Source organism: Rana temporaria, chromosome 10 (assembly GCF_905171775.1).
Source record: "Rana temporaria chromosome 10, aRanTem1.1, whole genome shotgun sequence".
Taxonomy (NCBI): domain Eukaryota; kingdom Metazoa; phylum Chordata; class Amphibia; order Anura; family Ranidae; genus Rana; species Rana temporaria.
The window spans coordinates 98,403,114-98,426,924 of record NC_053498.1 but is presented as its reverse complement, the minus strand read 5'-3'; the positions used below and the strand labels follow the sequence as shown (position 1 = coordinate 98,426,924).

At 43.9% G+C, this 23,811-nt stretch overlaps 1 protein-coding gene across 1 annotated transcript in view; it reads left to right on the top strand.

Annotated features, from left to right (window-relative positions):
• Positions 1–1,558: 1,558 nt before the first annotated feature.
• Positions 1,559–23,811, top strand: part of LOC120915367 (tumor necrosis factor receptor superfamily member 9-like) — a 52,916-nt gene continuing 30,663 nt past the window's right edge. The window contains exon 1 of the mRNA XM_040325797.1: positions 1,559–1,754. Coding sequence (XP_040181731.1) covers positions 1,625–1,754 — 130 coding nt within the window. The 5' untranslated portion in view covers positions 1,559–1,624. The remainder of the gene's footprint in view (positions 1,755–23,811) is intronic.

Genomic DNA, 23,811 nt, shown 5'->3' with positions numbered 1-23,811 from the left:
CACCCCAACCTGACATGGGGCCCCATACAACCAATGCTTCAGCTATGAATGAACTCAGTGAGTGATCATTACCAATCAACCATTGTGTTCATTCAGGAAGGAAAGGGCCTGATGAATATGACATATTCACCTAACCCTTCCCCCACTCTCAATCTTAAAGGATTGTGTGCTTGCAGCTTTCAGCGGGAAGAAGAGGAGGGAAGCCAGCGGCGCTGAGACACACAGGGGACCCTGGGCAGCAAAGAGAAATATATGGTGCACAGGGAAGGTGATCGATGTGGCTTGGGGGGGGGGCTTAATTACTGGAACTGACCCTTTGTATGGCTCTCATTTCGGATTGCCACCTCATCCCTTTAAAACCAAACACAAATTCATTACACAGGTTCTGTGGCTGATTGAGGTGGTAATTAAATTCACTTAGTGCCTTACCTGCATTAAATTAGCCCCAGAACATGTGTAATTAATATGTGTTTGGTTTAAAAGGGATGAGGTGGCAACCCTACTTCTCCCTGCAGCAGCTGAAAGCCAATGGGAGGGTGAGAAGAAAAAGCCAGCTTAAGAGAGCCATACAGGGGATTGGTTCCAATAATTGCCCGCTATGCCGCGCCGATCACCTTCCCTGTCCACATCAAATTCACCCTGCTGCTTGGGCCCACCTGCTGGCTTAGGCCCCGTACAAGAGGACTGGTTGTACCCCCTTATCTACGGCCCTGGATAGAGCCCTCTCGTCTAAGGTGACCAGATTTTTTAAATGAAATCCGGGGACATATATTTTATTTACTAGTAATGGCGGCAATCAGCGACTCTCTGCCCATCGACCCCGCCACATCACAGCCTGTCAAGTCTCACTCTCTAGGCCCCGGCTACTACTGGGTGGGGAGCGGAGGAAGATCACTCCGCCAGGGAAGGCAAGGAGATAAGCAGGCTGGCCGGGACTTGAGCCAAGGCAGAAGAACATGTGAACGGAGCTGCACTGACTGTCTTTGAAATTGCCCCAGCCCCTGTTCAAATCAAATCCGGGGACAAAACCGGGGACAGACTTGGTCCGGGGACAGTGTCCTCAATCCGGGGACTGTCCCCTGAAACCGGGGATGTCTAGTCACCCTACTCTAGTCCCGTCCCCCCCACACACACCTCTGTTCTCTGCGTGGACAATGTACAGCACACTGATGATATAACTGCTAGTTTTACAAGGTAATATCTAGGTTTGCAAAGGCATTTGAAGCACAGAAAGTAAATGTAGTTCCTTTCTGGCTGTTGAAGAATAGATTTAAATGAAGGTTTTGTGCCCAAGGGATCAGCTTTGAATTTTTTTTTTTTTTTTATGAATTTTAGCAAAACAAAGTCATCTAGATCTTCAGAAATTAGGTGTTTTTTTTAGTGCTCATACACAAAGTGGCTCCAAACATCTAAGCAGTGCCAATCAACACATGGTGCAATTTCAAACTTTGCTTTGGTTATTATAGTAAATATATATATATATTTTTTTTTTCATTTTTTTTCATTTTTTGTCATTTTTTCCCAGGATTTCCCCGCCCTGTGATGTAATTTACATATTTCCTCCTCTTGTACTTGTAGTGGTATAGAAGAGGAAGCAGGCAGCAGTCAGTCCCCAGCAGTGAACATGAACCGTCTGTGGCTTCCACTTGTAGCATTTCAGTCTCTTGTATTCGCTGTCACTGAAGGATGCCGGGATAACCAATACAAATCCTTTGCCATCGGGGAGGACATTTGCTGTAACTACTGTGGTGCAGGTGAGACACCCATCATTATCTCAGCCTTCTGATTGTCATTTTATCTCCAATTTTCTTATAAGTTAGAGTCCATTCATGCACTGACATGCGTTCATCAATGCATGCCAGCATATATACATTGTAAAAGCAATGTATTTAAATCAAAGCAGTTCACACTGAAAAAAAAAAAGTAAAAATGTATTGTGCCACCGCAACCGCTTAAACGCAAGTTAAATATTTTTGTTTTTTTATGTTTTTTATAACAAAACTTACTGAAATAAAAAAAAAAGTATTGCAGCACAACACACGTTAAAACGCACAGCAAAAAAAAAAGTTTAAAAAAGTATTGTGCCACACAATACATGCAAGTGCACCACAAAGCGCTTAAATGCAAGTTAAATATTTTCGTTTTTTTATGTTTTTTATAACAAAACTTACTGAAATAAAAAAAAAAGTATTGCAGCACAAACGCACAGCAAAAAAAGAAAATAAAAAAAAGTAAAAAGTATTGTGCCATGCAATACATGCAAGTGCACCACAAAGCGCTTAAATGCAAGTTAAATATTTTAGTTTTTTTATGTTTTTTATAACAAAACTTACTAAAATAAAATAAAAAGTATTGCAGCACAAACGCACAGCAAAAAAAGAAAATAAAAAAAAGTAAAAAGTATTGTGCCATGCAATACATGTAAGTGCACCGCAAAGCGCTTAAACGCAAGTTAAAAATTGTCTGTTTTTTTTTTTATTATAACAAAACTTACTGAAATAAAAAAAAAGGATTGTAGCACAACACATGTTAGAATGCACAGCAAAAAAAAAAAAAGTTAAAAAAGTTAAAAAGTATTGTGCCACACAATACGTGTAAGTGCACCGCAAACTGCTTAAATGCAAGTTAAACATTGTCTGTTTTTTTTTTTATAACAAAACTTACTGAAATAAAAAAAAAAGTATTGCAGCACAACACATGTTAAAACGCACAGCAAAAAAAAAGTTAAAAAAGTAACAAGTAAAAAAGTATTGTGCCACACAATGCATGTAAGTGCACCACAAAGCGCTTAAATGCAAGTTAAAAATTGTCTGTTTTTTTTTTATTTTTTAATAACAAAATATACTAAAATAAATAAAAAAAAAGTATTGCAGCACAACACATGTTAAAAGGCACAGCAAAAAAAGTTAAAAAAGTATTGTACCACACAATGCATGTAAGTGCACCTCAAAGCGCTTAAACGCAAGTAAAAAATTGTCTGTTTTTTTTTTTTTATAACAAAATTTACTGAAATAAAAAAAAAAGGATTGCAGCACGACACATGGTAAAATGCACAGCAAAAAAAAGTAAAAAAGTATTGTGCCATACAATACATGTAAGTGCATCACAAAGCGCTTAAACGCAAGTTACATTTTTTTTTTATATATAACAAAACTTACTAAAATAAAAATTGTCTGTTTTTTTTCTTAATAACAAAATTTATTAAAATAAAAAAAAAAGTATTGCACATGGTATATATATATATATACACATGGGAAAACGCACAGCAATACAGCATACCAATGCATGTGCGTTTACGTGTGCTCAGTGCACACATGGCCGTAGGAATGGATCCTGATTCTAAGTTCCTTCATAATATAGAGGCACGTTTCTTAGAGATCACTTTTTTTTTACACTAATAAAAATTAAAGGTCATTTTATACCCCAATCACAAAAATCAGTTATAAAATGTAACATGTTATTATGATGAAGCATTATTGTATAATATGTCATTTCAAAAGTTGTTTTCATATCTTGCTTTCATTCAAATAATCCTTGTTGATCCTGACAATTCAGGCACTTCCTAAACAACTGTCACCCAGGCACATGAGCTCCTGCTGGAGAACACAAGTAGCCTGGCTCACATTGCGCATGCATAATCTACATAACGATGTGCAGCCAATGCATGTAGATGGGAAGTGGCTGAAAGAGGCTGGAGGCGATCAGTAGCACTGAGGTTGTAAATACGTTAAAGTGAGGCTGTTGTAAAAAAAATAAAAAATAGACTGCTTCCATTGTAAAAAAGAGATATTATTACTTTATCTGTCCATGCACCTGCACCGCAATTCTTTGCTCTTTTTAACTGTTATGGTACTGGAGAATCCTTTCCAACCATCACACTTAGGCCCCGTACACACGAGAGGATTTATCCGCGGATACGGCCGGACCGTTTCCGCGGATAAATCCTCTCGAGGATTTGCGAGGATTTTGATCCGATGGAGTGTACTCACCATCGGATCGAAATCCGCGCCGAAATCCCATCGCGATGACGTGTCGCGCCGTCGCCGCGATGATGACGCGGCGACGTGCGCGACGCTGTCATATAAGGAATTCCACGCATGCGTCGAATCATTACGACGCATGCAGGGGATTCATTCGGACGGATTGAACCGGTGAGTCTGTACAGACCAGCGGATCAATCCGTTGGGATGGATTCAAGCGGATAGATTTGAAAGCATGTCTTCAAATTTTTATCCGCTGGAAATCCATCCCAGGGGATAAAAATCCGCGGAAACAGATCCGCTGGATTGTACACACCAAGGGATCTATCCGCTGGAGCCGGTCCGTGGATCAATTCCAGCGGATGGATCCTCTCGTGTGTACGGGGCCTTAGAAAACCAAAGCTAGGGTGGCTGCACTCCTCAGAATCTGTGAATCCATAAAAGCAGTACCATCACAGTGGGGGGGGGGGGGGGTGAGAGACATACTGACGCGTTTCATACTGTATTGGTGCGTATGAGAAAGTACTAAGTGTGAAACGCGTCAACGGTGTCTCTTACCTCCACACTGTGATTGTACTACTTTTCTGAAAGTGAAGATCTCTGCACCACCTTCAATAGATCACAACTCTTTTAACCACTTCCCGACCACCCGCCGCAGTTATACTGCAGGAAGGTAGCTGGATAGAGCAAATCGCTGTATGTGTACGTCGTTCCGTGCATGTGATATAATGGGGGCGCGAGCGCCCTCAGGTCTGACAGATTGATGTCCGCCAGCAATCGCAGTATACAGGGGCAGAACGGGGATATGCCTATGTAAACAAGGCAGATCCCCGTTCTGTCAGGGTACATCTAAGGCCCCGTACACACGGTCGGACAAAACCGATGAGAATGGACCGAAAAATATGTAGAATATTTATTGTGCTAAACTGATGAATAAATATTTTTTTATATATTTTTTGGGATATGTATTATATATATTTTCAAAATTGTTGCTCTTTTTTGGTTTATAGCGCAAAAAATAAAAACCGCAGAGGTGATCAAATGCCACCAAAAGAAAGCTCTATTTGTGGGAAAAAAAGGACCTCAATTTTGTTTTGGTACAGCGTCGCACAACCGCGCAATTGTCAGTTAAATTGACGCAGTGCCGTATCGCAAAAAATGAGTGGGTAAATCCTTCCAGGGCTGAAGTGGTTAAACAACCCCAGAAAATTCTCCCAATTTACTATGTGTCGCTGCAAAGCACTAAAATGTGTTGCCACCTGCAACTTGAAATGAATAATTATAGCGTGCTGCCCTACATTAGGTGATTAATCCCATAATAATAATAAACAAAATTGCATTACATGTAGTGGACATAATAATAATATATTATAATATATATCTAAAAACTATTAATTAAATGTGTATAATATCCAAAATAAGTTATTTAAAATTAAAAAGCCCAATGTGTAGGTGAGAGGGTTCCACCACCACTGTGACACTGCAAATCAAATGCACATTACATAAATTCCAAACCATGGTCTGATAAAGGTCGCACCTTCCTGGTGGCGTGTTGACGTCATTAAGCTCCGCCCTGGTGTGTTTTGTCACTTCCTGTGACTTCTTTCAAAGAACCTGCTTTTACAGATTCACACATTTAATAAAGGTGATTTTCAGGATCTGAGAAGTGCAGCCATCTGGATTTTGGTCTGAGGAATGGTCCTTTGCGCTGTCCCAAAACATTGTTTTTTATGTGATTTTGCAATAAACTTTGCACTAGGAAACAAGCTTGTTGGTGTGTTGTGGACTTATCCTTTTGATGCTATACACCATGACCAGTTGGGAGATGTTACAGCACCCTCTCAACCATATGAGTGATTCCAGTATGGTGAGCAGGAAACAGTAGTGACATGTTGGCCAACAGTAGGAACCACAGTGCCCAGTGGGGGACCAAACTCCAAAGCTCTTCTAAATGTGTGTGTATACAAAGGATTCTCTTTGCACCGTAACTGCTGAAGAGAGCGGAGATCCACATCATGGGCAGTGGCAAAGGTGAAGTATAATATCTTTTTTTTTTTTTTAAATAATCCTTCTTTAAAACTTTTTAATAGAGTCACATGAATTCATTATTTTAGATTAGATTTGACAGGATCTCAGTACACACCAAGGGGCACGTGTCTCATGCCCCGTACACACGATCGGAATTTCCGTCGGGATAAACGTCAACGGATTTTTCGGAATTCCGTTCAAGATGTCTTGCATACACACAGTCACACCAAATTCCGACCGTCCAAAACGCAGTGACGTACAACACTACGACGAGCCAAAGAAAATGAAGTTCAATGCTTCGGAGCATGCGTTGACTTGATTCTCTGAGCATGCGTGTTTTTTTCTCCATCGGAGATCCATACAGACGAACGGAATTTTTTCATCGGAAAAAAAGAGAACATGTAAGTCCGTCGGAATTTCCGATGGGACACACACACGGTTGGAATACCCGATGAAAAAATTCCGTCTGACTTTTTCCATCGGAAATTCCGATCGTGTGTACAAGGCATCACATTTAGGAATGAGAGAAAATAGAGTTTCCAATTCCATGTGGAGAAAAATACATTTGAGTCAATGTGGAAGATGTCGTACGTGTCTCTTTAAGCCCAGCCGTGGGGTCGCGAGCGTGCCACCGGCAGGGCGCTCGAGACCCGGTCCAAAGCTCCATGACCGCACCTGCAGGACCGGCGGACCCGATCGCTGCCGGTGTCCCGTGATTGGTCACCGGAGCTGAAAAACTGGGAGAGGTTTTATTAATAAAAATGCAATAAAACTATCCCCTATTTTGTAAACGCTATAAATTTTGTGCAAACCAACCGATAAACGCCTATTGCGATTTTTTTTTTTATCAAAAATAGGTAGAAGAATACGTATCGGCCTAACTGAGGAGAAAAAAAAACTTTTTTATATATTTTTGGGAATATTTATTATAGCAAAAAGTAAAAAATATTGTTTTTTTTTCAAAATTGACGCTCTATTTTTGTTAATAGCACATTCGGCACTGCATCGCTTTAACTGACAATTGCGCGGTCGTGCAACGTGGCTCCCAAACAAAATTGGTGTCCTTTTTTTCCCACAAATAGAGCTTTCTTTTGGTGGTATTTGATCTACCACCCAAAGAAAGCTCTATTTGTGGAAAAAAAAGGACGCCAATTTTGTTTGGGAGCCACGTCGCACGACCGCGCAATTGTCAGTTAAAGTGACGCAGTACCTAATCGCAAAAAGGGGCAAGGTCCTTAACCTGCATAATGGTCCGGGTCTGAAGTGGTTAAGGTGGCTAGAGGATGGGGAAAGTATCAGAGCTCCCTGCTCTTCCACACTGGCTTTTATTTAGTCTCACATTCCCCACCTGTGTCCTCGGCCGGGTCATCTGGGTCCCTCTCTCCTGCCCCATACAGCGCTGCTCAGTCCAGTGTCCACCCCAGCCAGAGTCCCACCCCCCATCACCTCCATCCATTCCTTTGCAGAGCCCTTCGGTGCACACTTCTCCCAAGCAAACAAACATCCAGCACACAGGTACAGCCCTATGATAGCCGGCTCTAGGAGACAACATAGGCTTGTCTCTGAACCCCCCCTCCTCCCCGTCATGCACAGATCCCCCTCGGATGCTGATCGCCCTGTCTGTGCTGCTGTTGGAGGGAACCCAGGCAATCATGGATGAACATCCTGCAGCTTGGCAATGGTAAGTGAGATAACCACATATCCCCCATGCACCATACCATATCCCACTCAATCTTCCCTGGGGAAAGGGACCCCTTTTCCCCTAGGGCAGGAACCCCTTCTTTCCTGTGGACAGAGCCCCCATCTCCCCTGTGGACAGGCTTCCTATCTCCCCTGGGGAAAGGAACCCCATCTTCCCTATAAACAGGGACCCCATGTCCCTTGAGGATAGGGACCCCATCTCCCCTGGGGACAGGGACTCTTTTTCCCCTAAAGAAAGGGATTTAGGGGTGTACAATGTTCTTCTATTCACCCTGGGTTTCTTATGTCCCCATATATAATCCATCAATTTAGCTTGAAACGTTTTAAGGTCTGTGCCCACATTGATATCGGAAGTGTCCTAAACAAATATAACACCTTTGGTAAAATAGTCATTTTAACCGAATACAGCCTACCGAACCATGACGGGGGGTTGTTTGACCACCGTTGAAGATCGTCTAACAATTTTCGAAACAGTGGGGGGGTAGTTTATTTTATATAGCATGGTAAGGGTTGGAGTTAGAAAGATGCCTAGATAAGGCAAGGCATCCTCCTGCCAGCTAAAGGGGAATGACCTTTGCAGAGCTCGGACTATGTAAGGTTGTAGGGAAATATTGAGAGCCCGAGATTTAGAGTGATTTACGCGTAGCCCAGTAAATGTCGCAAACTGTCCCAACACTACATTTAGATTTGGCAAAGAGGTGACCGGGGAGGAAAGAAGTAATAAAATATCATCTGCGAACATCGCGCATTTATGATCGCGACCTCCACAGCTGACCCCTAGTATGTCTGGGTGTTCTCGAATTTTGATAGCTAGAGGCTCCAAGGCCATGATAAATAACAAGGGAGACAAGGGACAGCCCTGTCGGGTTCCTCTACCTATGTGTATGGTCTGAGACTGATAGCCCTTAACCAACAGGTTTGCAGTAAGGGCACTATAAATCGTTCGGAGTGTCGTCAGGAAGTTTGAACCAAACCCATATTGCTCAAGTATGAAAAAGAGATAATCCCAGGACAGGGACTCGAATGCCTTGTGCAGGTCTAACGATAGCAACAAAGCTCCACGCTTCCCTCCCCCATCCCAGCCCGAATTTAAGGCAGATATGATATCAATAATACGTCTGGTCTGGTCTGAGGCCTGCCGATTAGGTACGAACCCTGCCTGGTCAGGATAAATGTATTTCGATATGAACGAATTCAAGCGAGTAGCCAGTATTTTCGTCAATAATTTTAGGTCAACGTTTATTAAGGATATTGGGCGATAGTTTGCGCAGTCTCCATGATCTTTATTGGGTTTGGGGATAACGTGTATAAAGGTCCTATTCTCATGCGGTGGAAGAGGGGAACCATTCCTCAGTTCGTTATAAAAGGCACAGAGATGTGGAACTAAGACTAAGACATTTGGATGGGTTCAGAGATCTAATAGCCGCCAAAATTTCACCCGTTGTAAACTCTGCCTCCATAAACTCCACATGGTCACTAGACAATGTGGGATGGGGTACATCGTGCAAAAACGCCTCCGTATTGGTCACGTTAAAACCTATTGAGGATTCATACAGTTTAAAAATTTCTGAAGTATCGTCTGGGGGTTTTGGGTGGCGTGGCCATTCTTCAGTCTTAATTTGGGGAGAGTAGGATTAAATGGCCTGGGAGTTAACTTTCTCGCTAACAATTTATTCGGTTTATCTCCCAAGGTATAGTAACGGTGACGGGACCACCTAATAGATTTCTCTGCCTTCGTTGTAAGGCTCAAGTTCAGAGCTGTCCGAGCCTCGTCTATCTGATTTCTAAAGTCTAAGTGAAGGTTGTTCTTTTGTTCATGCATAAGTCGACGCAACTCCTCCTCCTGTCGTCAAATTGTTTGTTCGCGTTCCCGTTTCACCCTGGAGGCTAGCTGTATCAATGTACCCCGGGTAGTGGCCTTATGGGCTGTCCAAATTGTCACCAGAGAGGAGACCGAGGAGGAGTTATCACGGAAATATTGTTGAATAGCCCGCTCAATTTCCTTCTCAAAGATCGGATCATTCAACAAGGTCTCATTCAATCGCCACGACGATGGGCTCGACTTGGACCAAAGGTCCATCAGCACATCTTGAACCGAGGAATGGTCTGACCATGCCATGGGTAATATCTTAGCCGACGTACGTACTAGAGTAAGGGAGAGAGTGTGAACAGGTGGTCTATGCGCGAGGACGGCTTGTGGACATGGGAATAGTACGTAAAGTCTCTAGCAGTAGGATGAGCGTCCCGCCATATGTCAATCAAATCATAGCTATGCAGGAGACGTGCCATTGCGCTACTCTGTCTAGGGGTATGTTTCAAAACTACTCTCCCAGGATCAGACTTATCAAGAATCCGGTCCAGTGAGGTGTTACTATCTCCACCAAAAACCACGTGACCCGCCACATGAGGCATTATTACTTCCAGCATTGCATAAAAGAAGGACCGTTGACCCACATTGGGGGCATAATATGATAGGAAGGTGACCTTACTATCATTAATCTTCCCTACCACCATGACATATCGGTCCTCCTTATCCCTAATTACTGAGGTGGGCGTGAAGGGAACCTTCTTGGCAAAACAAATGGCGACACCCCATTTTTTGTCAGGTCCATTGGACAAATAGAACGTGGTATATCTCGCATGTAAATATTTCTGGGCCGAGGTCTTAGAGAAGTGCGTCTCCTGTAAGAATAAAATATCTGCCCCCATTTTGTGATATTGGAAAGCTTTAGCTCGTTTAGAAGGGGAATTAAGGCCCTGCACATTGTGTGTTAGAATGGTGTAGCTCGCTAAAGGTCTAAAGGCCATGATGGTTCGGTCTGCTGTACTCACAGTTCAGAAACTCCAAAGGTCTAACTCCGGAAGTCCCTAGAAGCTCCGACCATATCCAGTCTCGGTGGAGGAGTGCACCCCAAAAAAGATGAGCTCAAAAAGGAGAAAAAAGAATTACATTAGAGGAAAAGAAATGTAGATAAAACCAAACAATATTCAACATATTGTAAATAAACAACACTAGCAAACATTATCAACAATAAAGAAAAATCGTCACACTATAATGCAGTGTTACCCGACGCAAAGTTGCCTCCACCCACAAAGAAGAGGCAAGTTCACCTCAAGTGGCATGCGTTTCCACCTCGGCCCACCTCATTCGCTGAATAAGAAGGACAGGCGGAGCCAGCCAACCGGACCCCACGGTAATAATAAAAGGGAAACCAAGCCCACATACGGGGTCGAGATCTCTTTCACCATAAACTGGCTTAATGGCCGCAGTAAATTTAAATCTAAGCAGGAACCTTCCCTAAAACTTAACTTCTATCAGTTTTATGTTTATTATAGTGCAACACTTTTTTTCTTATAATGATAAAAATATGTCCGGTGGTTTAGGTCTCCAGCATCAACTGAAAACTGAAATCGTTCTGGGTAGACTGACCCTTTAAATATAAGGTGATGAAAATTTAGATACAAGATAAAGCTTTCCCTCCTATTGAAAGCGAGAAAAAAGTTTTTTTGTTTTAGATACACTTTACAAGCCTGCAACAGAACCTAGAAAATGGTATACTAAGCTCCCCCATCCCCGCTCCGCACACAGTCCCCTGTCTAAAAACAGAGTAGAAAAGTAATACTGCATGATTTCATCAGAATTTTGTGTTTAGTCTGGGTTCTTTAGGAAGTGACCACACAGGAACTTACACAATGATGTTAATTTTAACATCTAAACATGAATAACATTTATATCTTAAAGTAGTTCCTTTTTTTTCGTCTTGGCTTTTAAATATATCTTTTTAATACCATTCTGTCATGAATGAGGCAAGACCAGGTTAAAATTTAGAGTGTGTTTTTATCTATTGAAAGCAGAATTTAAATTTTTAATGTAGACACCCTGAAAATATTATTATCATTATTTTATTATTATACAGGATTTATATAGCGCCAACAGTTTGAAACAAAAGTTAATAACTGTGGGGGATGAAGTGATGGAGAAAATGAAAATGCAGTTGTTAGGTGTAGGTAGGATAGGCTTCTCTGAAGAAGAGAGCTTTCAGAAATCGTCTAAAGGCTAATAGAGTAGGAGATAATTGGACAGGTTTGGGTAAGGTGTTCCATAGGATTGGAGAGGCTCTGGAAAAGTCCTGGTGGTGAGCAAAGGAGGAGATGATGAGGGAGCTAGAGAGCAGGAGGTCTTGAGAGGAATGAAGAGAACGATTAGGTTGGTATTTTGAGACTCAGCTAGTCATGTAGCTGGGGGCTAAATTTTGGATGGATTTGTAAGTTGTTATTTTAAATTTAATTCATTTGGTGAGCGGGAGCCAGTGGAAGGATTGACAGAGAGGGGCAGTAGACACAGAGCGATTGGTAAGGTGGATGAGTCTGGCAGCAGCATTGATGATAGACTGAAGGGGGCATAGCCTATGTAGAGGTAAGCCAACGAGTAGGGAGTTGGAGTAATTGAGGCGAGAGATGACCAGGAAGTGAATTAAGAGCTTTGTTGTGCCATTGGTCAGAAAGGGGCATATTTGGAGATGTTGCAGAGGTTGAGGCTGCAAGATTTGGACAGCGATTGGAGGAAAGTTATGTAACAACAATTAAAACAGACTCCAATTTGTGTTGTGGCTTTTCCAGAATTTTGGAAAGCCAATGTAAAGAAAAAGTAGTGGTGAAAAATGTACTTGTGGGTTCAGCCATACATTTTTGGCATAATAATCCTTCATGTTCCACACAAAGGGGGAGGGGGGGGGGGTGGATTGGGACATGTCCTCTGACTACATACTTTGTTGTAAAGGCAATCCTGCTCTCTCATCTCAGAAAGCTGGTAGGTATGGTTAAAGGTTTTACCCATATCTCCCAACCCCTGCACATCACTGTTGGCTATTTAGGCCCCCTGCCAAAGTACTGGGCCAATATTCAGACAATAAGAAAGAGGGGAAGGTCAAAATTTCAACCTCTTAAACTGGCCATACATTCATTGGAATGTTGGCTGATTCAGAGGAACCAACAAAATGGTAACAGTGGTGGCCCTGCCAACTTCACAAAAGTTGATTGCTCAATTATTTATTTATTTTTTGGACAGAGCCAGGCTGAATTTTGTAGGCCAAACAGTGTCTTCAGCCAATCTGTTGCAGGTACAATTTGGGTATTCTGCAAGCCAGTGATATCATCTGTGGAAATACAATAGCTCAATAACAAAATGTTTGTGAGGTGGTGAACTAAAATCTAACACCTCTCAGGTAAAGATTAGTAGATAAACTTGCTCATTTGACTTCAGCTGCTCAGACACATAAATGTGAAGTATCCCAAAAGGTAGAGGTCACGCAAACAAAGACATGCACAATGCAATAAAAAAAAAAAGGGTGCAAAACAATGATCTCAAAAGTCTATAACCCTTTATTATTAAAAAAGAGCAGTGATAGCCAACTCATTTCAGGGCATGGCCTCCTCCTTCATCAGGGCTTGGGAATAAAAATGCAGTTTCTCAAAATAATTTTTATAGAGTCTCCCAGAGGACAATCTCTCTCTGGCTTGTCATCTAAATCATATTCAATATAGTGTTTTCAGCCGTTTGAGAAACTGTGGGCCAGAGCCACCTACCTCGGCACATCTCTAAGCCCGGCGCAGCGTATCTCAGATACACTACACCGCCGTAACTTACAGTGCATTTTCCGTATCCACAAAGAATTTGCGCCGTAAGTGTAACTGTGTCAGCGTAAGGGCGTGCAATTCAAATGGATAAGATGTGGGCGTGTTTTATGTTAATGCAACTTGACCCCACGTAAATTACGTTTTTTTTAACGGCGTGGGGGTATCCGTGGGGGTATCCCAGTGCGCATGCTCGAAATCACGTCGCAAATAGTCAATGCTTTCGACGTGAATGTAATTTACGCAAAGCCCTATTCGTGAACGTTTTACGCAAACGACGTACACAACGGAAAATTCTACGCTGGCTCGACGTCTATAATTAACATTGCGTACGCCTCATAGAGCAGGGGTAACGTTACGCCGAAAAAAGCCTTACGTAAACGACGTAAACAAATGCGCCGGGCGGACGTACGTTTGTGGATTGGCGTATCTAGCTCATTTGCATACTCGACACCGAAATCAACGGAAGCGCCACCTAGCGGCCAGCGTAAATATGCACCTTAGATCCGACGGCGTACTAAGACGTACGTCAGTCGGATCTAGCCCAGCTTCAGGCGTATCTTGTTTTGTGGATACAAAACAAAGATACGCCGGAGCATCCTAGAAGTTACGTGGCGTATCAATAGATACGCCGACGTAACTGCTTTGTGGATCTGGGCCAGAATTTTTAAGCCCCTTCCCTGATGAAGGGGGAGGCCTTGCTCCCAAAACATGTTGGCTACCACTGTTCATCCTGTTTTTATACCACTAGCAACAATGAGAGACTATGGACTTTTGAGATTATTGCTTGTTGGTCTGTCTTTTGATTCCAAAATACATTATTCTGGCAGGGGGGATTTGTCCATCCACACCATTTATAATTGTGGCGTCACATGCTTTCTTTCAGACCAAAAAAATATATATTTCTAAAAAAAAAAAAAAATCAAATGTTCAAGTGTTCTTTGTCTAAGCAAACGTTGAAACTGATTTCTTTCAGGTTACATTTGAAATGATTTCGTTATTTTTTTTCAGATCAGCAAATGGAAAGAAAAACGTATTAAAGGGGAAAACCCCATAGTACAGAAGAGTGTGGTGTAGTGACATCCTCAGAGATTGTTTTAGGTGACTAAGTATAGAAGAGCAACTAAGGGCTGCTAAAAATAGTTCATTATTAACAAAAGCCGCTGCTTGATGTATTTTTGTTCAATGAGAGACTTACTACTACGCGGAAGGCTTTGTGTATGTGGGAAGTTTCATTGAGCTCTGTGTTGCTGTCATAATGTTTTTTTGAAAACTGATATAGCTGCAGCAGACAGCCTGGTTTGACCCGTGTGATGTCTGGTTTGGACCCAGGTTTAGAAGCTTTGCCCATGCATATCCCTTGAAACGTCCTTGGTTTTCTAAACTGACTGCTTCTACTATAAAATCCTACATCTCTATTGACCCATCACTGTAATTTAGGTGTAAGTAAATAGAATGAGAAATGCCGCGTACACATGATCGGAAATTCTGATGGAAAAAGTCAGACGGAATTTTTTAATCGGATATTCCAACCGTGTGTGTGCCCCATCTGACTTTTTTCCGTCGGAATTTAGAAAGAGAACATTTCTATCGGAAATTCCATCCGTCTGTAGGGAACTCCGACAAAGTAAAAAACACGCATGCTCAGAATGAAGTCAACTCATGCTCGGAAGCATTGAACTTCATTTTTCTCGGCTCGTCGTAGTGTTGTACATCACCACGTTCTTGACCGTCGGAATTTGGTGTGACAGTGTGTATGCAAGACAGTTTGAACGGAATTCCGTCAGAAAAATCAGTCGTAGTTTATCCCGACGGAAAATCCGATCGTGTGTACAAGGCATTAGTGAATAGAATGTAGAAACCTTAGACCTCTATTCGTGTTTTTTTTAGATGTCTGTGTGAAGGGAAGGTTAAGGGAAATCCAACATTTTTGTATTGTTAAATGTTATTAGCCCTTCCTGTTGAATGATCATATATACTGTATGTGGATTGAGGGAAGTGGGTCTTTATCAATGGGGGTGCATATATGTGCCACTATGTTTGTGCTAAGAGTGACTTGCAAAACATGCTCCCACCACAGAGACTGAGCTCTGACCAAGAGCTGTGGGCAGGAGGGACAGCTGCTCTGGGCACTGTGGTATCATGTGAGATGAGGGTCCGCCACAAGGAGTAGGGGAGGGGATTTGCGTTGGGCAGGGGAATTTGGGTGACAGCAGGGGGTAAGAATTGTTCTAGGAGGGGAAATTTGGGGGGTGTAGTAGGAAAGGTGATTTGGGGGATTTGTGTTGGGAGAGGGATGGGGAAGAGTATTTGTGCTAGGAGGGGGGATTTAGGTAAGTTATGCTAGAACAGGTGATATGGTAGAGGGGAGATGGTTTTTCCTAGGAGGGGATTTTTTTAGGGGGGGGGATTTGTACCAGTAGGGATAAGTGGATGGTATTTGTGCTAGGAGAAGAGATTTGGGGGGGGGGGGGGATCTGTGCTAGGAGGAGCAATTTGTGCTGGGAGGGGGGAGTTTGTGGGGGATGGATGTGTACTCAAGGGGGGGAGAATTGAGAAGTAGAGTCTTTGTGCTAGTAGGGAGGTTTTTTTTTGGGGGGGTGCTCTGGGGTGATTTGGGGAGAGAGAGAATTTGAGCTGTGAGGGGGGTGGGGTGTGTGGCAAAGACGTGTGCTGGGAGAGGGGATTTCAACAGGGGGGTGGCTTTGTCATGGGAGGAGGGAGAGTTCATGCTTAGGGGTAAATATGCAGATTGGTGCTTATTTTGTTTTTCTTTGGTAAGGGGGATTTTTGCTAACACACAGTGGCGACCCGTCCATTAAGGGAGCAGGGGCACTGCTCCCCTAATCCATGTGCCCGTTCCCTAATCTACATGCAGGGTACCAGATGCATGGATTCCAATAGGTTCTATGGATTCCATAGATTTGAAGGCTCTAATTTGCTTCAAAAAGTATGGGCTCGGGGCACAGACCTGATGTCTTCCTGTTTCTCCTCCCAGCCAACCAGCGGGTCCTGAGTCTCGATTAACTGGGAGTCCTAAGACCCGATTGGTCCCGAGTCCTAACTTCTGACTGTCTGGGAGAAGAAGCGACAGCTGGGACTCGGTAGGGGACACAGGGGGAGAAGCCGCTACCTGGATGGGGTAAGTGCAGGGGCTGGCGGGCAGTCGACGGGTGATTGATCAAGCAAAAGGGGGGGGAGCAGCGATCGATTGAGCGAAAGCCTGGAGGGTGGGTGGGTTATGTGGCTAGCTGGGGGGGCCATTGTCAGCCCCCCCAAGAAAATTGAGCACCAGCCGCCACTGTTAACACATAATGCTCATACATCTTTCGGAGGGGTGCAGTTTGACATGTTCGTCCTGGGCTCTAAGTGGCCTTGTTCCACCACTGGCTCCAGGTCTCGTAATTACGAATGAGAACTAGGAGGCCCAGTTCTCGATCATCTGATTGATGTTCTGCAACCAATAACAGAAGCTCACATGACAATTGTAAGCAATGGATGGCTTCCTTTCATGCTATCCATTGTGTACAATTGTGTTGCTAGCTGTGATTGGTCGCAGTGATCACATGGTACAGACAGGGCCAATCACACCATTAGTCCAGTCCCCTAAGAGGCCCTAATAGGCTTCGCACTTGTGTGACAACAGCGAATGAATATTCGCTTTAGGCTTCCTCATTTACCTCCTGGCAAACCAGGAAGCCCCTATTGGCCAGGGAGTTTTAGGTGTGTGATTGCCACTGTCAGTCTCTAGAGGGGGGGGGTTGTTTAGGTAAGAGGATTATTTTGCAACCGCAGGGGGGGAAGTGTTAGTTTGTACCGCCCCCCCCCCCCATCAAAAAACATTTTGAGAACCAGCCACCACTGTTAAACACCCCTCACATTTTTGTAAATATTTTATTTTATCTTTTCATGTGACAATACTAAAGAAATTACACTTTGTTACAATGTAAACTATGCCCAAAGGGGCAGATCCACAACGAGCGGGCGCAACGTAACTTTTGTGATTTAAGTTACACCGCTGCAAATTGCCCAAGTTAGTGCCCGATCCACAAAGCACTTACCTGGAAATTTGCAGCGGTGTAACTTAAATCCGTCCGGTGCAAGGCGGGCCAATTGAAATGGGGCAAGTCCCGCGCCGGACGTACTGCGCATGCTCCCGACGCTATTTTCCCGACGTGCTTTGCGTTACGTTACGTTGCGCCAAGTTTTGTGAATCGCGATGGGTAAAAAAGAGATGCAGCGGGAAAAAATTTTTTAAAAATAAATTTGACAGCGACGCGGGAAAGACAGGTATACTTTTACATGGTGTACTAACTTTACACTTTGTAAAAGCAGCCCTATCTTTGCGACGGCAAACTAACACTTACGGAGACTTAACGAAGGGAAAAAGCTTTGTGGATCTCCGTAAGTGCTAATTTGCATACCCGACGCTGGATTTCGACGAGAAATGCCCCCAGCGGCGGCCGCAGTACTGCATCCTAAGATCCGACAGTGTAAGTCCATTACACATGTCGGATCTTAGGGATATCTATGCGTAACTGATTCTTTGAATCAGCCGCATAGATAGAAACAGGGATACGACGGCGTATCAGCAGATACGCCTGCGTATCCCTTTTGTGGATCTGGCCCTGTATGTGTCAATATTTTGTGTGGCCACCATTATTTTCCAGCACTGCCTTAACCCTCTTGGGCATGGAGTTCCCCAGAGCTTCACAGCTTCTCCCCCCCTGGAGTCCTCTTCCACTCCTCCATGAGGACATCACAGAACTGGTGGATGTTAGAGACCTTGCGCTCCTCCACCTTCTGTTTGAGGATGCCCACAGATGCTCAATAGGGTTTAGGTCTGGAGACATGCTTTTTCAGTCCATCACCTTTAACCTCACTTATTTAGCAAGACACTGGTTGTGATGGAGGTGTTTTTGGGGTCGTCATGTTGGAATACTGCCCTGCGGCCCAGTCTCCTAAGGGAGGGGATAATGCTCTGCTTCAGTATGTCACAGTACATGTTGGCATTCATGGCTCCCTCAATGCCTTGTAGCTCCCCAGTGCTGGCAGCACTCATGCAGCCCCAGACCATGACACACACTTGTCTTTGTACTCCTCACCTGGTTGTCACCACACATGCTTGACACCATCTGAACCAAATAAGTTTATCTCGGTTTCATCAGACCACAGCACATGGTTCCAGTAATCCATGTCTTTAGTCTGCTTGTCTTCAGCAAACTGTTTGCAGGAGCTTTCTGTCCATCAACTTTAGAAGAGGCTTCCTTCTGGGATGACCAATTTGATGCAGTGTGCGGCGTATGGTCTGAGCACCGACAGGCTGACCCCCCACCCCTTCAACCTCTGCAGCAATGCTGGCAGCACTCATACATCCATTTCCCAAAGACAACCTCTGGATATGGCGCTGAGCATGCGCACTCAACTTCTTTGGTCGACCATGGCGAGGCATGTTCTGAGTGGAACCGCTGTATGGTCTTGGCCACTGTGCTGCAGCTCAGTTACAGAGTCTTGGCAATCTTCTTATAACCTAGGCCATCTTTATGTAGAGCAACAATTATTTTTTCAGATCCTCAGAGAGTTCTTTGCCATGAGGTGCCATATTGAACTTCCAGTGACCAGTATGAGAGAGTGAGAGCAATAATACTAAATTTAAAGGGGTTGTAAAGGTACAATTTTTTTTCCTAAATAGCTTCCTTTACCTTAGTGCAGTCCTCCTTCACTTACCTCATCCTTCCATTTTTCTTTTAAATGTCCTTATTTCTTCTGAGAAATCCTCACATCCTGTTCTTCTGTCTGTAACTCCACACAGTAATGCAAGGCTTTCTCCCTGGTGTGGAGTGTTTGTGCTCGCTCCCTCCCTTGGACTACAGGAGAGTCAGGACGCCCACTAACACACAGCTCCTTTCTCTATCTGCAACGTAGAGAGAGTCCTGACAATCCGAGACCCAACAGGAAATTACGCCAATTATGGCAGACGCGCAAGCTCAATGCATTTCGCATAATCAGCATCATCAGGAAGCTTCCCTTCACTTGATGTCTCAATGGCAATGATTACCAGGATAAACAGAGGGGTGAATCTCCCCAATGGAGGACACAGACAGTAAACTTGTCTCCACAACATCCAAAAAAAAAAAAAAGCTTTACCTAGAGATACCCTTTCATAATCATAAAACTTTATTGCAAAATACATAACTGACTATATTGTGTTTTTTAATTGATAATATGGCCCGGATTCATGTACAGTGGCGCATAGTTATGCCGGCGTAGCGTATCGAATATACGCTACGCCGACGTAGCGCATAGCGGCGAGCACAGTATTCACAAAGCACTTGCTCCCAACGTTGCGCCGGCGTAACGTAAAGTCGTAGGCGTAAGCCGGCCTAGTTCAAAGTAGGTGGAAGTGGGCGTGATCCATTTAAATGAAGCGTGACCCAATGCAAATAATGGGCTGAACGAACGGCGCATGCACCGTCCCGTGGACGCAGCCCAGTGCGCATGCTCAGAATCACGTCGGAAATACTCCCTAAGATACGTCGAATCACTGCCTATGACTTGAACGTAACCTACGCCCATCCCTATTCACGTAATACTACGTAAACGACGTAAAATACGACGGCTGTTCCCTGGTCCATACCTTTGCATGAGTTGCGCCTCATAGATGGGGAATAACTTTACGTCGGGCGTACGACCTATGTAAACCGCGTATATTAATGCGCCGAGCGCAAGTACGTTTGTGAATCGGCGTATCTCACTCATTTGCATATTTGAATCGTAAATCAATAGGAGCGCCCCCTGCGGCCAGCGTAAATATGCGCCCACGATACGACGGCGTAGGAAACTTACGTCGGTCGTAAGAAGCCTATTTTCAGGCGTATCTAGTTCTGTGGACACAGCGCACAGATACGACGGGGCACATTAACACTTACGCGGCGTATCTCGAGATACGTTGGCGTAAGTGTTACGTGAATCCGGGCCTACATCTCTGCCTTATGAATTAAATAATGATGGACCTTGAAACTGCACAAATAATGCATTCTCTTTCAGTCTCTATTGCAATTTTTGTTCACCTTTATTCCTTTTCTATCACTGCATGAAAACATCCACTTACCTAGTGGGTCTGATGAGTGGGGAAAACCATCAGTCAGGCCTTCTTCAGACCACAAGAGGAAGAGAGGTAACACTATTGCTGGACATGGAAAAGCCCATTTATCCTACTTCCCCCATCAGTGGTGCCCAATGTCTGAGACCTTATCTGCACACGCCGGCCTATTTTGTGAAACGTTCCCTTCAGGGGCCCGAAAGTTCACACTGGAGTCTAAGCAGAGAGCCCTATTATACTCCTCTCTATGAAATGTTCTTATCTTTCACTGGCATTCAGTAAAAAAGAAAGCCATTTTTAATCTGAAATTGCATTTGTTTTATTCATAGAAGACATATTTTTTTCAAAAAGGATATGCAAAAAGATTTCGGGAACTTGTCCAACCAGACTTTCTGTCTACTCAATCATGAACAAAACTTCACCTAACATTTTACACTGATGTCTATAGGGGTTTCCCATAGTAAAAGGAAACTGGAACTATGACTGTGAAGTAACACAAAAGAAACGGGCCATTCCACTTCTGTTTATGGACTGAGCTGAAGCATAATTGATGACAATGGACCATGATGGAAAAGGATCATACTCTGTAGACCCTTTCTAGCTGTCAACTCAAAGCACTACTTTTATTGATAGTATACGATTGTCTGTTGGATTAAACATGTTGGCCCAGATTCTCGTAGAATCGCGCAAAACTGCGGCGGCGTAACGTATGTCATTTACGTTACGCCGCCGCAAGTTTTACAGGCAAGTGCTTTATTCTCAAAGAACTTGCCTGTAAAGTTGTGGCGGCATAGCGTAAATCCCCCGGCGCAAGCCCGCGGAATTCAAATGAGCCGGGTAGGGGGGCGTAGAGCATTTAAATTAGGCGCGTTCCCACGCCAAACTTACTGCGCATGCGCCGTCCCTAAAATTTCCCGACGTGCATTGCGCTAAATGACGTCGCAAGGACGTCATTGGTTTCGACGTGAACGTAAATGGCGTCCAGCCCCATTCACGGACGACTTACGCAAAGACGTAAATTTTTAAATTTCGACGCGGGAACGACGGCCATACTTAACGTTGGTTGCCCCTCATATAGCAGGGGCAACTTTTCGCGTCGCAAATCTAACGTAAACAACGTAACTTCACTGCGTCAAACCGCGCGTACGTTCGGGAATTCGCGTATTTTGATAATTTGCATACACGACAGAGAAAACTACGGAGGCAACACCTAGCGGCGAAAAAAAAAATTGCATTTAAGATCCGACAGCGTAAGAGCCTTACGCCTGTCGGATCTAATGGTTATCTATGCGTAACTGATTCTAAGAATCAGTCGCATAGATACGACGGCCCAGATTAGGACTTACGACAGCGCACATTGCGTTGCGCCGTCGTAAGCCCTTTGAAAATCTGGGCCGTTGCGTCTAAGACCTTCATCATAGTTGTAGCCTCGGCAGTACAAATAGGCGGCTGAGGCATGGTTTTACCATACCTCCCAACTTTTTGAGATGGTAATGAGAAACACCTATTAGCACTAGTATGTAGGCATAGGACACGCCCCCTGCCATGCCTCCTTAAAATTATATATAAAAAATATATTAAACCCACAAGTGCATTTTTACCACTACTATTACTTTATATTGGCTTTTGGAATTTACAAAAGCAGCAATTTAGAAATCAGATGAAAGGTTTAGCACTGGAGAACACTTTTGAAAGATAAAAAGTGCATTTTATATATGTAGCACTACCCCCGTAGGAGCTGCTGGTTTAGATTTGGGTTTTGCACTTTACCTCTAAGTTCGTTGTCCAGGGAAGAAAGTCTGTAGAAATTGCAATGTCCACACAAGATGTAAAACCTTCAAATGTAGGCTTTATTTTCGCAGCATAAAACTTGTGAAGGAAGTAGGGAGTATAGAGAGAAGGGGAAGGTTCAGGTACGCGGTACAGAATGCACAAAGTATTCAAAGTTCCAATCTTCGCCACTCACTCCTGAGTGGGTATTGCTTACCCGGATATACCCCTCTCACATGGCCTAGCCACCTGGAATGATGCATGGACAGTATAGAAACAGTCTCTGCCACAGGCCGTCTGAGAAACACAGAATGGATAGTCAGGAATCCTCTGCCACAGGATTTAAAGTCCCGAACTTCCTGCCTTACAGCCAAAGAGCCTTTAAGCCAATCCGGCGGACTGTAAGACAACTTGCGTAGCAGATGCCTTTTCCTTAATGAGGTTACCAGGCCTATCCCGAGACATCAGCTTGCCTTGCTTGTCTCCTCCAGGGCAGGTCCTCCCCCAGTTCCCTTCGCTAAGAAGCCTCCTCCACTTGAATGGACAGCTTGGGATCCCTTGTAGAACCATAGACCCCAGCCAGCATAGCTGGGCCTACTCAAGAGGAACACAGCCTCAGACCAATGTGGTCCTGAGACTGAAAACACGCACACCCACATCGCGCCAGGAGGGCCACGAGGCGAAGGACCCCGAAAAACAGCGTCTGCCCTTAACCACTTAAGCCCCGGACCAAAATGCTGCCTAAAGACCCAAGGGGTTTTTACAGTTCGGGACTGCGTCGCTTTAACAGACAATTGCGCGGTCGTGCGACGTGGCTCCCAAACAAAATTGGCGTCTTTTTTTCCCCACAAATAGAGCTTTCTTTTGGTGGTATTTGATCACCTCTGCGGGTTTTATTTTTAGCGCTATAAACAAAAATAGAGCGACAATTTTGAAAAAAATGCAATATTTTTTACTTTTTGCTGTAATAAATATCCCCCAAAAACATATATATAAAAAAAAAAATTTTCCTCAGTTTAGGCCGATACGTATTCTTCTACCTATTTTTGGTAAAAAAAATCACAATAAGCGTTTATCGGTTGGTTTGCGCAAAATTTATAGCGTTTACAAAATAGGGGATAGTTTTTTTGCATTTCTATTTATTATTATTTTTTTTACTACTAATGGCGGCGATCAGCGATTTTTTTCGTGACTGCGACATTATGGCGGACACTTCGGACAATTTTGACACATTTTTGGGACAATTGTCATTTTCACAGCAAAAAATGCATTTAAATTGCATTGTTTATTGTGAAAATGACAGTTGCAGTTTGGGAGTTAAACACAGGGGGCGCTGTAGGAGTTAGGGATCACTGTGTATGTGTTTACTAGTGTAGGGGTGTGTGGCTGTAGGAATGACGTCATTGATCGTGTCTCCCCTATAAAGGGGATGACGCGATCGATGCGCCGACACAGTGAAGCACGGGGAAGCCGTGTTTACACACGGCTCTCCCCGTTCTTCAGCTCCGGGGAGCGATCGCGACGGAGCGGCGATAAACAAATAGCCGCGCCGTCGTCCCAGATCGCTCCCCGAGCGGACCCGACCTCCGCATGTAC